Source organism: Chionomys nivalis, chromosome 8 (genome assembly GCF_950005125.1).
Source record: "Chionomys nivalis chromosome 8, mChiNiv1.1, whole genome shotgun sequence".
Classification (NCBI taxonomy): Eukaryota; Metazoa; Chordata; class Mammalia; order Rodentia; family Cricetidae; genus Chionomys; species Chionomys nivalis.
Window position 1 is genome coordinate 23225217 of NC_080093.1, and position 17457 is coordinate 23242673.

Sequence of the window (17457 nt, forward strand, 5' to 3'; positions counted from 1 at the left end):
GAGCAGCAAAGCGTTCTACCAGCTGAGGGGTCTCCAGACCAGCAGCACCCGTCTTTGGTTCTTCACTCCAGCTCCATTTTAACAAGGAGGGATTTGTAGAGAAGTGTTTGGAGGGAGGAAAGGGAAGGGAGAAAATGATGTAATTTTATTAAAATCTCAGAAAAACAAAAGAAAACCATTTGTACTTGACTAACAAATTTAACTTTATAGTTTTAAATTGTACAACCGATTTGGTCCCTCAAGCTCCAAAACAAAATAAGGAAACCTCAGGGAACGCAGCTGGCTCGGGAGGGTCGTAACATGTAGTGTGACTTTTACCTCACTGCCTAAGGGTGTCAGAACCTCGGCCAGGGATCTGGGCTGCCTGCTGCATCCGGTGACAACGAGCAAGGACAGTAGTAACTTCATGTTGCCTATAGTTTTCTCTTCCAAGGAGAAAACTGAACAGATTAGCATACGAAGTGGTGTCTGCTTGATTATTCAGGGGTAGAGGCTGTCCAGGCTGGCCCCCTGCCTCCACCTTCAGAGGGAAGAGATCACAGAGCCGTCTCCTTTCATGGGCTCACAAGTTTTCTTAACATTTGTTAGGAGAAAATGGTAATTCCTGACATCCCTTGCCTACTCTGAGTGGCTGCATGGCGTTATTTGTGGAGAAAGGAAAACTAGCCAACTTGTTTTTGTGTGGGCCAAGGACGCACAAATCAAGGAGCACAAGGATTTCAAATAGCACAGAAACCGGGTGGAGACACAACTTTCTGAGCTCAGATTCAACTCTGCACAGATCCACGCATAACACATAAGACCCCGCCAGGCTCGCACAGGCAGGGAGAGGTCAGCTGAGTGTCTGCGGCCGTGCGCTACGTGCTGCACGCGGGGTTCCGGGAACCCGGCTGGGTCCCGCTGGCCCAGGGCTCCCCAACACCGGGCCCGCCTTCCAGCACACTCCGGGCACATCCAGGCCCGCGGTGGTCACGTTCTGGGGACAAGGGCTGGTCCCCCACAGCTGCGCGCTGGTTGGCCCCGTCATCCGACCGCTGATTGGTCAGAGGGAGCAGCTCACGTGGTCGGGCTCTGATAAACTGTCTCCCGGGTCCCGGACGGTCAGTCGGCGGGCTGGACCGCGGCCCTGCATCCGCTAAGTGCTGGGTGCGAAGTTGCGCTGGGTGGGGCTGTCGTGGTCGCCGCTGCCTCTCGGTCCAATGAGCTGCACCAGGTAGGTTCGGTGCAACTCTGTGCAGGGAAACCTGCAGCTGCGGGAACGTTGGGAGGTTTCTGTGATTTTGCTTTTCTGCAGATGGAGACCGCCGCCAAGTTGATGGTTGAGTTGAAACGCCAGGGAGGCCTGAAGAGGTGGAATTGAGTTGTATTTCTTAGCACTTGTTTTGGAAGTCAGCATCCCAAAGCAGAAACTGCCTAAGTGTGAGTCAGCTCTATCTGGGATTCCCTTGCTGAGGTGACTCTGTTGCTTTGAGCTCAAAGACCCAAGCACTTGGGGGTAGCTTCATTTGCACCCTGGCACTGCTGGGGAGGTAGTTAAGGCTGTGGCAAAAATTACAGGACGATCTTACATTCATTCGTTCCTCCCACTTGCCTTAACCTGGTCTGTCAGAAAACTCAGTCTCAGAGTTTGAGCAAGCTATCATTTTTAACTCCTGGCCGGGACTTAGAATTCCAGTAGCCCAATTCTAAAATTTTCTATAAATGCAGAGGTAAAGAAGCAAATAACAGCTCAACAAAACAAAAACGAGTAACAGCTCATTCGACCAAGCAACCAAGAACACCCCATGACATTTAGTTGCGTCTCTAGTACTGACTTAGTCAAAGAATTCTCCCTCCCTAAATCCTGCCTGTTAAGGGTTGTTAGACAAATACAGTTTGAGCTTTTGTTTGCTGGGAGTAATCTTGTCAGAAAAAACCCTAGAGCTATTAGAGTGAGTTCTGTGTACATTCTTTACCGTACACTTTGTGATGATAACAATTTGCCAGCGCGCTGTGCTTAGCATGGCTATGAAGAGACTCCTTCAAGCTAGACTACAAATATAGTACATATATATTCGATCAAAATATGTTATATACACGCATAAACTATTAAAGAATAAATAATTAAAAATTAAAGCCAGAGGGGAAAATGGCACCAACTATATTTCATGTGTCTCTTAACTATAAGGCTGAGATTGGAAAATCTTAATTCCATAAGGGTGGCAACATAGTGTGAAGGCAAGGGAAAGGCCAGAAAAAAATCTTGATGAATGAGTTTTGGTTTTATATTAGATATTGTGATTTCTACTTGTAAATACTACTTTCTCAAACAATAGTACCACCAAAGAAGCACAAAACTAGTAGATTGTAATTCTGTCATGCAAAGATAATTAACATTTTAATGTTTTTCTCTGTCAAGTTTTTCAGTATTTATAAATTCATATACTATTATGTGTTTTAAAATGGTTCAATTTTCAGGCTATCAGTTCTTAAAAATGTATTTTATTTTGTATATATAATGTGTACAGCAGGTTATAGGACAGAGATATAGTAAAACAGTTATTGGACAGGATGAGGATGCCTGTTATCTTGACTGCCAGCTTTTCCATTTTCACATGGATTTGTCATGGATATCTTTCCATACAAAATATAGGCTATTAAAGTTTTATTTCCCTTTAGTACATGATATGTTAGCTGGTGTTGCAATTGGTCATTTGTGAAAAATTTGTGCAAACTTAATAAAATCCAAAAGTCATTCTGACTTCACCTAAGAACTACACAACATTTTAAAGATTGCTTCATTTGTCTCTTTTCAAGTGGATTACTTCTTCAGAGAAGTAAAACCAATTTAAAAGCCCAAATAAGAAATAGCAGCCAGAAAGAGCAAGAGGGTCGGTCTGTCTGGACTACGATTATGGAAGAAACTGTCTGGTCAATAGACTCTCCGGGGAAGCTCTAGTACAGATTTGCCTTGTTGGCACCATGCCATGAAACGCTATAGTGGTTCTAAGTCCCAGGAATCCGATTTTTTTTTCCCTAGAGGAAAGAAACTCCTTAGGTCATGTTGACCTGGCAGGTTTAAGAACCACTGACCTAGAACAGATTAAATAATCCTCAGAGCTGTGTCAGACATCATCAGACCCAACCTCTGATTTTTCAGATAGGGGAGTGAACCCACTGTGCGTGTTTCAGGCAGTTCACACACGTCCAGGAGCCTGCCAAGCACAGAGCTGGACCACACACACATATGTTCACTGCACACATGCTCATCGTACACACATGCTCGCCCAAGGGTTCTGTCTCCATGTGTCAGTCCCTCCCTGATTCCTGCTGTAACTAGTAACTAGTGCCCATGCATGGGGGACCAGCACAAGACTGCTCCAGCTCTTGCTGATCACACCCCTCTTCCTTTTCCATTCCAGAATGATCCATGTGCTGGATCCACGTCCTCTGACAAGTCCAGTCATGCCAATGGATGTGGCCATGAGGATTTGCTTGGCTCATTCACCACCCCTGAAGAGTTTCCTGGGTCCTTACAGTGACTTTCAGCGAAGAAGTTTTGTGAATAAATTGAAGCCTTTGAAACCATGTCTCAACGTCAAGCAGGAAGCCAAATCACAGAATGAATGGAAGCCCCCGCATGACCAAGCCAAGAAGCGGGTTGTGTTTGCCGACTCCAAGGGGTTGTCACTCACTGCTATCCACGTCTTCTCTGACCTCCCAGAAGAACCTGCGTGGGACCTGCAGTTCGACCTCCTGGACCTTAACGATATCTCCTCCAGCTTAAAGCTTCACGAGGAGAAAAACCTGGTTTTCGATTTCCCCCAGCCTTCATCTGACTACTTAAGTTTCCGGGACCGCTTTCATAAGAACTTTGTCTGCCTAGAGAACTGCTCTTTGCAGGAGCGGACAGTGACCGGGACAGTCAAAGTGAAAAATGTGAGCTTTGAGAAGAAGGTTCAGGTCCGGATCACCTTTGACACTTGGAAGACCTACACGGATGTGGACTGTGTCTACATGAAGAATGTTTACAGCAGCTCTGACAGCGACACCTTCTCCTTTGCCATCGACTTACCCCGTGTCATTCCAACTGAGGAGAAAATCGAGTTTTGCATTTCCTACCACGCTAATGGGAGGGTCTTCTGGGACAACAATGAGGGTCAGAATTATAAGATCGTCCATGTACAATGGAAACCTGATGGGGTGCAGACACAGATGGCACCCCGAGACTGTGCATTCCAACAGGTGCTGCCTAAGGCGGAGGTAGAACCCACAGTCTTTGGCAGTCCGAGGCTTGCTAGTGGCCTCTTCCCAGAGTGGCAGAGCTGGGGAGGGATGGCTAACTTGGCCTCCTATCGATGAGTTAGACAGCCCACGGGCTGGCTTTGTCTGATTACAATCCTCAAGCGATTCTAGGTCTGTATTGCTCATTATTAGGAAGTCTTAGTCACTTTCCATGAGTAGGTGTAGGTATGAGCTCTTGGGGCCTGGCTATAGATAATACAGCCTCTTGAGAATTTAGTGTTGGGGTCTCTGCGGGTGATGCCACTCCGTCTTGTTTGGAGGATCCAGTAACAGCCTGGGAACTAGTTTTATCAAAGCAACACCTGTTTTTTTTTTTTGGGGGGGTGTTTTTCCACCTCCCTCCCAGTTCACCGGCTTTCACTTTGGACAAGGAAAGGTTTAAGGACAGTTGACGGTGACAGGATGCTGTGGAGAGGGTGTGAGGGATGTGAAGTGTAGACGCTAAGAGTCCGAGGCTCAAGTCAGAAGAGGAGCAGGGGAACCGATATTTAACCATTGGTGGGAAAATATAAAGTTACCTTATGTTTCAAAGTGGGTTTTACAGGTTTCTCCTGAGGAAGCGACTCAGCAAGGGGAAAGAGAGCCATTCTATGTCTTCTTGCATAGAAAAATAAAGGGTGTTGGGTGGTACTGGGGGAAGACGAACTGTCGCCCTGAAGAGTCAAGATCTTGAGGGCTAGAGATGTTGCTTAGTTGGTAGGGTGCTTGCCTCGCATGCGTGAAGCCCTGGGTTCCAGGCCCAGCATCATAAAACTGGGGATGGCAACATATGTCTCTATTCCCATATGTTAGGGCGAAGGCAGGAGGATCAGAAATTCAAGGTCATCCTTGGCACACAGAAAGTTGGAGGCCAGCCTGGGCTACACAAGACCCTGTCTCAAAGGAAACGGTGGCAACAAAAAGATCTTAAGTGAATCCTTTCCGTTTAAATGTGGTTTTCAGTAGTGTTCAAGCAAATCCAGCTTTGCAGTCTTAACTTGATCAGTGTCTTTGTGACCAAGACATCATTCTTGGGTTCTTGGTACAGAATGCTGCCTGACATTGGGCATACTGTCACAATGGCTAGCAGTATGTAGAGACTCCACGTCATGTCAGAGACAGCTCTTTCAGTGCCTTGATTAAACCAGAACACTGTAGCTGATTAAACCGGTTACCTGAATGGCCGTCTAATAACTCATGCATTATTTTGGCCTCATTTGGAGGTCCATTCGCTGGTGTTCTAAGATACTGTCACATTTTCAGGAGTGCCGTCAGTGCACACAGCTCACGTCCTTCATATTGAAGGTGACTCATCTTTCTGCCACACTTTTTGATGTGATGTTTGAAGTGGGGACTGACACTACAGTCTCAGTGCCAGAATCCAGTCTCTCGCGGTTAGAGGAGCCGTCTGTCTCAAGCCCACTTTTGTCTTATTGTTTTAGTTTCAAGTCAAAGGCTTTTTTACAAAGTAGATATGAATGATTTCGAATGTGAACTATTTTGTGTGTACGTAAATCCATTTTGTGAGCTCTTGAGGGCTGGTGTCCTGGGGTGTTTGCTGCTATTGTGCATGCCCTTTGAGGGGCATTAAGAGAGTGCGGTGAATTGTCGCATATGTGATCTGCCATGGGAAAACACTATTGCAATAACTCCACGCCAACAGCATTGGAGGTTTGGTGAGCACCCATAAGTTCTGTAAACACCTACATTGTCCCTTATGAGCCACTCACTTTAAGAATAAATGTGCTTGGTAGAAGACCTGGAATGGAATGCTTTCTTCCTCCAAACTAGAACCAGTCAAAGCAGATGCTGGACTGGGAAAGAGATCCACCCGCGGACAGTCACACACTCCAGTCTCATTAGTGACCATAGGTCCTATCTCCTGACAGCTGGCGCTTGGGTCCAGCAGTAGCTGAGTTGCTCAAATTGTCCCCATCTCTGCTTACATCTTCTCTCCCATGCTCTCTGCTGTGAGGCTTATAATGGATGTCACCTGTCACTTTTACAGCGGGGAGGGGATGATGTAGGAAGTGTTGGACTAGCTCTTACATTTTGAGGTCTGGTCCCTTCCTGAGGGGCAGAGCCTGGAACTGCAGAGAGGACCCCGGGAAGGGCTCATGGGTGTCAGTCTTGGGCTGAAGGAGAAGCAGAGCTCTGTAGGGTGAGTCAACAGGTTCATGGACCTAAGCTGCTTTTCCAATTTTGCCTAAAATTTTCATAAAAGTTTTCACACAGTATCTTAAAAAATCTTTCTTATTGAAAAAATTTCATACAATATATTTTGATTATGTTTTCCCCTCCCCAGATTCCTCCCAGCTTCTCTCCATCTCCCTACCTATTCAACTTTGGTTTTTTATCTTTTTAAAACAAACAACAGAAACACCCCTCCCACACAAAATGGAAATCAAAATAAACAAGCCAAAGACCAATAACACACACACACAATTCCCAAGCAAAGCAAAATGAGACCAAAAGTCTATAAAAAAGTTTGTTTTATGTTGGCCTAGGAATGGGGCTTCCCCTGAAGTATGGTTAGTAACCCAGAAACATTTCATAGAAAAAACCCAGTTCTGTGGCAGAGAGCTTCTTGGTTAGGGGTGGCAGCCCATGTCTGCTTCCTCTCTCAGTGCTGGGACCCATCTGGCTTGAACCCGTGCAGGCCTTGTGTGTGCCACCACAGTTAGCTCACACATGCATCAGCCCTGCTGTGTCTGGAAGACTTGTTGCCTTGTGTCCTCCATCCCCTCTGGGTCTCACAATCTTTCTGCCTCCTCTTCTGCAGGGTTCCCTGAGCCCTGAGGGAAGGGCTTTGATGAAGATATCTCAGTTAGGATGGAGTGCTCCAAAGTCTCCCACTCTCACGATCGAGTTGTGGGTCTCTGTTTAGACAGTATCTCAAGTCGACGGGGTAATCAATGTCTAGCCTACTTGAGATACTGAATTAAAAAGAATAAATTTTTATAGCATAGCATCATCCGCCAGTTTGGGGGACTATGAACTGTAAGTCTGACCGCAGATGTATTTTCTTTGGTACGCAGATTTTTTTGTTTTGCTATTTTTGACAGGGACTGACTTTATAGTCCTGGATGGTCTGAAATTCTCTATGTAGACCAAACTCGACCCAAACTTGAAGCATCCTGCCTGCTTCTGCCTCCCAAGTGTTGGAGTTACAAGTCTTTGACAGCCCAGCTGACATGGGTATTTTAAGAAAAAAATTATTGTCAAGGCATAACAATGAGCAGACTTACATAAAACACATAAATGCCATTTTTTTCTTTAAAAACTGCAAACTCTGTCCTTCTGGCAACAACTGTGTGGAGCTGACTAGCAGCTACCCCCTTAAGATAGGGCATGCTGCCCTTAATAGGGCGAGCATGGAGAGTTTGCCAAAAGCCTCTCCCCATGTCTGTATTCCGGTACGCTGTTGGCCCGTCTCTGAAGGCTGTAGTGAGTGTTTTGTTCCTTCTTCTGGGCCTATTCATGGTAATGACTGTGTGAGGAACACTCTCTTCCAAGGGATGGACAGAACTCAAATTGAGGTTTGAAAACTGAGACTCAAATGTAAACTTTATAAAAGAAGAAAATAAGATTGAGAGAGGGGAATGGCCCAACCTGTGCCAGGCTGGTCAGTGGCTTTTGGCCTCATGTTCCTTTCTGCTCTTGACATTTCTTGAAGTCTCCCATGGGACCCTACTTCTTAATATCTGGGGAGCTGAAAGAAGGAGCCGTTGTTTCTAGGCAGGCATTATTCTGGCATTAACTCCCATGTCAGCTTCATTTGGTGCTGGCACATTCGAGGGCTGCCTGAGGAAAGGATGTAGTCAGAGGAGGGTGCTCCTGAGGAATATAGTTGTTCCCATTTCACATTTTGTTAGGGATTCTGCCTGCTAGGAGAAACAAGACTCTCTTTAAGATTAGCACAAGAGAGTGGTTAGATGGCTTAGCGGTTAAGGGCTATTCTTGCAGAAGACCTGAGTTCCATTCCCAGCACCTATGCTGGTTGACTCACAGCTGCCTGTAACTTCAGCTTCTGGGAATCTGACACTCTCTTCTGGCCTCCGTGACATGCATTCATGCATTCACTCACACACACACACACACACACACACACACACACACACACACACACACACACACAGAGAGAGAGAGAGAAACAGAGACAGAGACAGAGAGAGACACAGAGAGAGACACAGGGAGAGAGGAATAAAAATCCTTATTAAAAAGATTTAACTCGAGGAGGTGCTGGGGAGATGGTTCAGTTGAAGTGCTTGCTGATCTAGAATGAGGACTTGAGTTCAGATTCCCAATAGCCATGAAAACAAAAGGTGGGCACGGTAGCGCAGTGTCTGTAATCCCAGCGCTGGGGAAGTGGAGTCAAAGGATCCTTGGAATACCTCAGCTACTCAGTGAGCTCCAGGTTCAGCTAGAAACCCGGTCTCAATAAATAAGGTGGACAGCAATGGAAAAGATACCTGATGCTGACTTCTGGCTTCCACATGCACAGGCATATATATATATATATATATATATATATATATATATATATATATACATATATATATACACACACACACACACAGAACACACAGAGACATAGACCATACACAAACACACACACAGACACCCTCCCACACCACAACCTCCACGACACAGACACACCCCCCACTCACACACACATGACACATAGACACACCACACAGACACACTTGCACACACCTATGACACACCCCTCACACTCACACACACACACGCACACACACACACAAGATTTAACATGGAGGAATGGCTCTTTTAAGCTTGGCGAATGCTGAACTCCTCTGATTCTGAAGAGCATCATGACTATAATGGCTCGGAGAAACCGTCCAGCATTTTTGTTTGCTTGCTTTGACTTATAAGATAGGGTCTCACGTAGCCCAGGATGTCTTCAGACTCACTGTGTAGCTAAGGATAACACTGAGCACTTGATCTTCCTCCTTCCAAATGCTGAGATTGCAGGTATGGGCTACCATGCCTGGCTCCTCCATGTATTTTGTTTGTTTGCTTGCTTGTTTTCCCCAAACAGGTGATAAAATGCAGGCCCAGACAAAAAACGTGTTTGAAATAAAAAATGTTCCCACTATTCTGTTCTGAAACAAGAAGTTTAATTTACTAAGGGAGGGTTTCCATTGCATTCTAAATTTATGAATCTTTCTTATTTTGAAATAATTTTTTTCATTCAGTATATTCTTTCCGATCAGTTTCCTCTCCTTCTCCTTTCAGTTCCTCCCTACTTCCCCACCCACCCAATCCAAGCCTCCCTTCTCTCTCTCTCTCTCTAACAAAAAACACACCAATAAAAGCAAAAAAAAAAAGAAACAAACAGAAAAAAGAAAAGAACAAATAAACAAGCAAAAGACAAAGCGTGAAAAGCACATACACAGGCTTGTGCCCACACAGAAAACCCACAAAACACGAAAGCAGAGACCATAGTGTATAAGCAAAAGACTAGCACGGTTAAAAAAAAAAAAGGCCCAGGCAAAGCAACATGAGATAAAAATTCCCCTATAATACCAGTGAGTGCCTTTTTGTTGGCCACCTACAGCTGGGCATGGGCTGCCCTTAAGTGTGAACTGTATACCCACAGTCTACCCATTTGGTGAGACTCCATCGGAGAAACTAATTTTTCCTTTGCAAGTGGCTGTCAGTTGGAGGTCGTTTCCTGTTTAGGGATGGAAGATGATGTCTACTTCCCCCTTCACTGCTGAGACCCTGTCTCAGACCAGTGTGAGACCAGTGCACGCTGCCACCGTCTCTGTGAGCACACACATGTGCCAGTCCTGCTGTGTCTGGAAGGCACCGTTTCCTTGGTATCTTCCTTCCCCACTCATTGTTACGATTTTACTGTCCCCTTTTCCACAGGACTCGCTGAGATTTGGAGACATTCCATTTAGGACTGAGTGCTCCAAGGTCTCTCACTCTACACTGCCCAGTTGTGGGTCTATTTGCTCCCATCTATTTCAGAAGACAGCTTCTCTGATGACGGTTGAACAAGACACTGATCATATTTGCCTTTTAAATTCATGTCTTACTTCATGGCCAAGCAAAAACTCTGTAAAATGGGAACAAACCATATACCTTCCCGAGAGTTCAAAAGTTCTGTGAAAAGTCAGTCCTTCAGCAAGAGAAAGGAGACTGTTCCTCGGCAATAAGTCCCAAGTTCTTCAATTTTTCCAGAAGCTGTTGGGAGTTGTGTTCTAAACAAATCCTGCCGATAGTGGACAGGGATTGATCCCAAACTCAGAACAGTCCTCACATATAAGGTTCTGTTGTCTCCGGGCCTTCTGACCACACCCCCTTTTGCCTAGTGAGAGGTTGCCCACTACCAGGTGGGCATCACTCCCGTCACCAGTGCTCCTCAACCTTGGTTGCATACCAGCACCACCCTGTGAGTTTTGAAAGGTATTAATGACTCTCCCTGCACCTCCCCAGGTTCATCCTTAATTCCTCTGATCTGTAGGCTGTGAGTTGGATGTTTTTGAAGATTCCCCGTCTATTTCCATTGTGTATCAGGGCTGATCCCAGGGTAGAAAGATTTTAACTGCTGCAGTGTCAAAGAACAGACTGATAGAATGGCTGAGAGGACTCCCCTATCACCAACCTCCTCCTCACACCTCCTCCTCCACCAAAACATCAAATGAACAAACAAGAGATGATAAACTGGAGTTCCGGAGGTTAAAAATTAGTTGCAATTACAGCAATAATAGTGCCTGATTTCCTGACTCCCTTTTCAGTACCCCCATTTTCATCCTGCCATCCTCATGACTTTGAGTTGTTCTTGTGTTAGTGCCCCTCCTAATTAGGAGATGGCTGCCATTGTTTTCAGACATAAGGAGGCATATCCATGAAAGGAAGGAGTACGTCTTTTCCCCGTGTTGCCGTGTTTTACATTAATAACCTTTCCTTTCCCATAAGCTCCCACTTCCCATCTCTGAACAGGAAAATGAGACTCTGTAATTATGTGTCTCTCCTGGACAGAGGTTTTTATTTTTTATTTTTTTTTATGGTTACGGTCCATGTTTCATGGCTACTCAAAACAGTTTTTCACAGGGCCAAGGAAATAGGAGCCAGCTTACTTATCTATACTGAAAGAGCATTGAGCTATCCAGAGGGTCTGAGAACCCTCATAGACCTCACATGTTCATTTATTTTGAGCTAGGTAGGATGGCTCATCAGGCAAAGACTCCCACTGCCAAGCCTAATCATCTTCAGGTATAGAATTCATTCTATTCCCAGGACCCACACGGTGGAAGGAGAGGCTCCCACAAGATGCCTCCCAAACTCCTAACAAAAGTTAAAAAGAGGTTATTCTGAAGGTCAGTGTAATAGCACAGACTGTAATTCTAGTACATGGAGGGCTGAGGCAGGGAGGTCATGGGCTTGATGCCCATGTGGAATGAGGGAGGGAGGGAGGGAGGGAGGGAGGGAGGGAGGGAGGGGAGGACAGGTGACACACAGAGAGACTGAGACCTGGGGGTAAGCAGAATGAGGTTTAGGTTTGTTCCACCTATCACTTGTGCGGTGAAACAGTCATCAGTGACTGGGCATTTCCAAGCCTCAGTGTTCCCATCTGGGAACTGGGAATGTTAACAACTTGACTGCTACTCCATAGAGTATGAAGTACCTTCAGTGGAAAACAGGGCCAAGGTTAGGTTTAGTCGTTTGCCTACCCTTCATCGAGATACTGACATCTTTAAGTTCTTCTCTTTTCAGCAACCGTACCCGGGTCTGACCATTGTCCTCTCCCAGGCAAAGCCCAGGTTTTCAGTTTCTTGCCCTAACCCCAAAGCTGCAGACACAACCAGATGGACACAACTGTGGGTCAAGGCAGTCCACCCACGAAGACCTCGTGGTCACGTTTCCACGCCTTCAGACACATTCACGCCACTGTCCTAGTGTTTGGTGTTAGTGTTGATCTGCACCAAGCTGCCCTCTCGTATTTAGAAGTGGGAGCTGGATGAAAAAAAAGAAATAAAAAGCACACAACTGCTCTTAGGTATGGTGGAGGAGAAGGTTCACTGTAGATGTGAGGGAGAGCGTAGCCAGAGACATCTGGGAAGAGTCCAGACTGAACATAACCAGGCTGGCAGAGGAGCCACCGACCAAGAGGGGCGGCCAAGGGGAGGGGTGTAGCCAAAATGGCTGGGTTCTATATGGGACAGAGGAGTTGGGAGAAGGGGCAATGCAGTCCCTGGGCTGGAGGGTTCACAGTAAAGGTTGGGGTGTGCCAGACAAGAGGACCCTGTAACAGGTTGGGACTGAGGAATACTGGGAAAACCTGGCAGCCAGAGTCGGCTTTGGTATGTTAATAGGCATCTTAGCTGTTTGTCCAGGGGTAAAGACCTCACACTGGGGTCTTACCTGATATTTGATACTCTCTGAATAGCTTCAGAAACTGCAGTGCTTTGAAATGACTTGCATGGGTGTTTATTGTGGTTTAGGCTGTGCACAGGCTCTTGGTTGGAGGCTTGGTCTCTGGGGGTGGTATTGTCTGGGAGGCAGTAGAAACTTGAGGAGGTGAGGCCTAGCTGGAAGAAGGTGGTCACTGGGTGCTTATCTCCAGCTCCTTTCTCCCCATGGGTCTGATTGAGTCACGTGGGATGAGGAGCAAGCCTCTGCGCATGCTCCTGCCTTCCCTGAGGCACCAGCCAGCAGAATCGCTGAGTGTGGACTGAGACTATTCAAACTGAACCAAAACAAACTCTTCCTCACGTCTCTCCCCGCCCCTGTATTTGTCAAAGTAACAAAAGAGCTAACCAGCACGGTGTTTTCCGGGCTGTTGTAGGTAGTGTCATGACAGACATTAGTTCACCGTGATTAACTCTGTAATAATCTTCGTTTATTTAGTCCGTGTCTCCATTGCACTGTTTAGCTTTCTTGGACAATGTGACACAAGTTAGAGCCATCTTGGAAGAAGGAACCTCAACTGAGAAATGCCTCTTTCAGATCGACCTGCAGGCAAACGGGGTGGTGGTGGGGGTGGTGGTGGGGGTGGTGGTGGTGGTGGTGGTGGTGGGGGTGGTGGTGCATTTTCTTGATTGATGATTGGTGTGGGAGGGCTCAGCTCACTGCAGCGGAAGCAATGCTCGGGCAAGTGGTCCTGGGGTATATAAAGGTGGCAGGCTGAGCAAGCAAGCATGGTCTCCGCTCCAGTTCCCGTCTTGGCTTTCCTCAGTGAACTATGACCTGGATATGGAAGTCAAACCCTTTCCTCCTCAAGTTACTTTCGGTCATGGTGTTTTTTTTTTCACAGCAATAGAAAACAAAGACACGCCTCCCACGGGAGCTTCTAGGAATCTAAGGAAAGGGTTCTGAGTATGATTGGCTCTGGTTAAAGTTGAAGGATGGCTAGAATCCCAGCCAGGAAAGCTAGCTCACCGTCTTTCTCTGGAAACACTGCGGATTATCCTAGTATCTAGAGTGTGTTTGATGGAATGGCCAAAGTAATGCTGTGGTGATGATAATGCCATGGCTTAAGGCTCGAAAACACAAAATCAAGTAGGAAATCTCCGTTATCCTCTGTAAAATCCGTCCAGGAGAAAACACTTGAAATGGTTGATAAAATACTTTTAAATTATGTGTAGGTTTATTATTTATTTATTTATTTATTTATTTATTTATTTTAGGAAATGCTGAGCTGAAAAAATAGAATGCCTTTAAAGGCCTTCTCTGCCCTACTGAGTAAAGACGATGCACAGGTTTCGAGGGAGATACATGTGTATTGAAGCTGCCACTTGTCTCTAATCCATATGCTCGTCCCTAGGTGATCAACATGCTTTTTAATATTACATTTACTTGTTTATCATTTACTTATGTGTGTGTACATAAGTGTGCTTGTGTGTGTGTTGGGGATGGAACTCAGGTTTTTAGGCTTGAAGGCAAATGCCTTTAACCACTGAGCCATCTCACTGGCCCGCCAACATGCTTCCAGACAGTTGTGTTTACTGTAGAGTCAGAAGACAAAGGATTGGAGGCCATTAATGTGCTAAGAAAAAGAACATCACCCTTTTTACATGAAACCCAAACTAGGAAAGATGCCTTTCTCAAATTAGCTCTGCAAATATGGAAAAAACAAAGCACAACCCCCCCTAAAGTTTATTACCACAACTGGGCCACCCCGTGAGTTTGTGATCCACATTCACATTCTTCTTGTCTGAGACGGTCTTTTGTGGGCCCTGATGCCTCTGATCTGGTAAGCAACCAACCAGTGGTCACCTCTTGGTTGCTTTCTCTCCACCAACCAAGTGCTGGGGTTATAGGTGTGCATTATGATGTTTAGATACATATTCCTTACATTCTGAAACCCTCAAGCCAAGAATTAAAAGAAATCTATTTGATCACTTTATTCAGTACACCTATCAGTAATTCTTGTCAGTTTTGCTGTATTAGTGGGAGTAATGAATCTGGCACAGAGCGGCAAAGGTAGTCATGAATAAAGCTCAGGTAGTCATGAATAAAGCTCAGGTCACAGTGAACATATTCTGCACAGCAAGCCAGGGAAATGGAAAAGCTTCTACCACAACTGCGTACAGTTCTTCCAAATGATTTGTATGTAGAGGCCTGGAAAATGTTTTTAAACAGAACACTTCGTTTCTTGGAATTCTAGGTAACATGATTAATTCAGTCCAGGCCACATATGAGTGTAATATGCTAGATTGCAGGAAACAAAAAATAACAAGTTCTTCACATTTCTCTATAATAATTTGATTTTATTGTTTCTCCAAACCTAGAACTCCAGGTTAACTTGCAGTCCCTGTCCCTCTTTCTCTCCTTCCCATTATCTCTCTCCTCTCTCTCCTCTCTCTCTCTCTCTCTCTCTCTCTCTCTCTCTCTCTCTCTCTCTCTCTCTCTCTCTCTCTCTCTCCCTCCCTCCCTTCCTTTTTCCTAAGTTAGGATGCAAAGTAATGGGTTTCATGATGGTCTGTTCACACACATCAAGCCAAGAACTTACTAAGAAACACTTTCTGGTTGTAGTGACCGCTGGTGCTTCAAAGAGGCTCACACACAAACCCTCCCTATACATGAACATTTAACCTGTGCCTCAAGAAATTTCCATCAAATATGAATATAGGTGGATTTTTCTGTTACACTTGATAGCTCACAAATGACCACATGGAGACTTCTTATTAATTATGAAACTTGGGCCATTAGCTTAGGCTTGTTTTTAGCTAGCTCTTATAATTTAAATTGACCCATTTCTACTAATCTATGTGCTTCCCTGAGGCTCATTTACCCCATCTATGTAGTGTCCATCCTGCTTTCCTGCTCCCTCTGTGTCTCCTTGAGATTCTGCCCTTCTTTCCAGCATTCTCTCTGCCCTGAAAATCTTGCCTAAATATTTGCCATACAGCTTTTTATTAAACCAATCTGAATGACACATCCTCATGGGATACCAAAAGATTATTCCACAACATATGAGTTCACACAGAAAGCAACAAAAGGAGAAATACTTTGTCAGGATATATAAAGATTCAAATGAGGGAGCAAAAAATACAAGAAAAGGTTAGTAATTAGAGTTAATAACGAAAATGCAGACTGTGAAAAAAAATTATTATAATGTCCATGAAAACTTAGAGTAGACAAATTTCTACGAAAGAATGCTACGCAACTATCATCTCAGGAAGACACAGCAAAGTCTGGTGAGACCTATAGAACAGTTGTTCTCAACCTGTGGGTTGCAACCCCTGTGGGGTGGAACAGCCCTTTCTCAGGGGTTGCTTATTAGATGTTCTGCATATCAGCTATTTAAAGTATGATTTATAACAGTAGAAAATTACAGTTATAAAGTAGCAAGAAATAATTTTATAGTTGTATGTGTGTGTGGAGGGGGTACCACTGCTATAGGTCATTCAGCTTAGTATTTTAAAGCTAGGAGTTAAAACTCTGCCCAAAAATGAAATGTCTGGCCCAGGTGTTTTCTTGAAGTATGTTAAAAAATTCAAAGATCAACCATTTACCTCCCACAAAATATCTCATATATAAAAAAAAGATATTCTTCAACCTCAATAGTGAAGACTTCCAGGGACAATATAGAAAGGGAAAATTGCAAGCCAATTTCCTAGAGAGAAGTACATCCATAGAGAGAGGTAGATATAAAAATTTATATATAACAAATTATTAAAATGAAACTAACCATATACTAAAAGATAATGTATTATTATCAAGTTGAATGAATTCTAAGTGTTATCAGACTTGAGGGTCACAACCTGTGCTCCAAAGTCAGGCCTGCCAACCCCTCTTTGATAAGCTGATTGAAAGAGCCAAAAATTAAAAGTGAAAAGGAAAAATAGGAGGTTTAGTCATGTGGCCCCAATGGGATGAGGAACAAAGAGATCCAGCAAAGCCCTCAAGTCAACTTTTAAGGTCCCGAAGCGAGAGTAAAGTTAAAATAGAAGGCCAAGGATGTGCAGATCCAAGCAGTTCTGGCCAAGGTGTGCCTCACACACCAGTGACCCAGTTACCTGGGCTTCAGTCTTATCCAGTATGGTGACCTGAAAGGTTGGAACTGTGTGAGATCTCTTTGGGGGACACAGGTTCCCCCTCTGGCTGGCATCCTCTTCTTCTCAGTATGAGGGTTCTAGGGAAATCCCCATTACTTTGGGGTCCACTATTTCCCTAGTTTGCTAGTCAGGCTAAGAGACACAAGTGTCTCTTTAGAATTACTTCATTTCTGGCAAACCGGTTATGCAAACATTTTAGGAATGAGTATGACATTAGAACTTTGATCACCGTAATTTACCTTCCCAGCAGACTGAAGGAATAAATAAATAAAGTAGTCAATTCGGACCTCTGGGTAAGATGGTGGCCTGTACACTGCTTCCCTGTGAAAGGCTAGGAAAAAGAATCTTCCAAAGATGGAGAGAAGGAGTTTGGAAATCCACGGAGGGAGTGGCAGGGAGGTCAAGGGCAGAGAAACAGAAGGGCACGGCACAGAAAGAAGAAAAGCCAAGACGAGAACCGCTCCTGTCACTTGGTTCCCTGGAGTCGTGAAGGGAAGAAAGAAGCCTCCATCCGAAAGGGAAGTCAGTGGTCCTGATGAAAAGAGACTGGCGGTCCTACTTACAAGCCCACAACTCTCATGAACCACAAATCCAGTTGTGTGTTGTTTCCACAGTGTGCTTCTTTTATTTCTCTGTCTCTATGTTATGTGTTTGTGTT

At 44.9% G+C, this 17457-nt stretch overlaps 1 protein-coding gene across 1 annotated transcript; it reads left to right on the top strand.

Annotated features, from left to right (window-relative positions):
- The first annotated feature begins 1087 nt into the window (after positions 1–1087).
- On the top strand, positions 1088–6021 carry Ppp1r3c (protein phosphatase 1 regulatory subunit 3C). The gene is made up of 2 exons (XM_057778251.1): positions 1088–1213; positions 3402–6021. The coding sequence occupies exons 1-2, from the start codon at positions 1200–1202 to the stop codon at positions 4339–4341; spliced, it is 954 nt and encodes a 317-aa protein (XP_057634234.1). The 5' UTR covers positions 1088–1199; the 3' UTR covers positions 4342–6021.
- The last annotated feature ends 11436 nt before the right edge of the window (positions 6022–17457 follow it).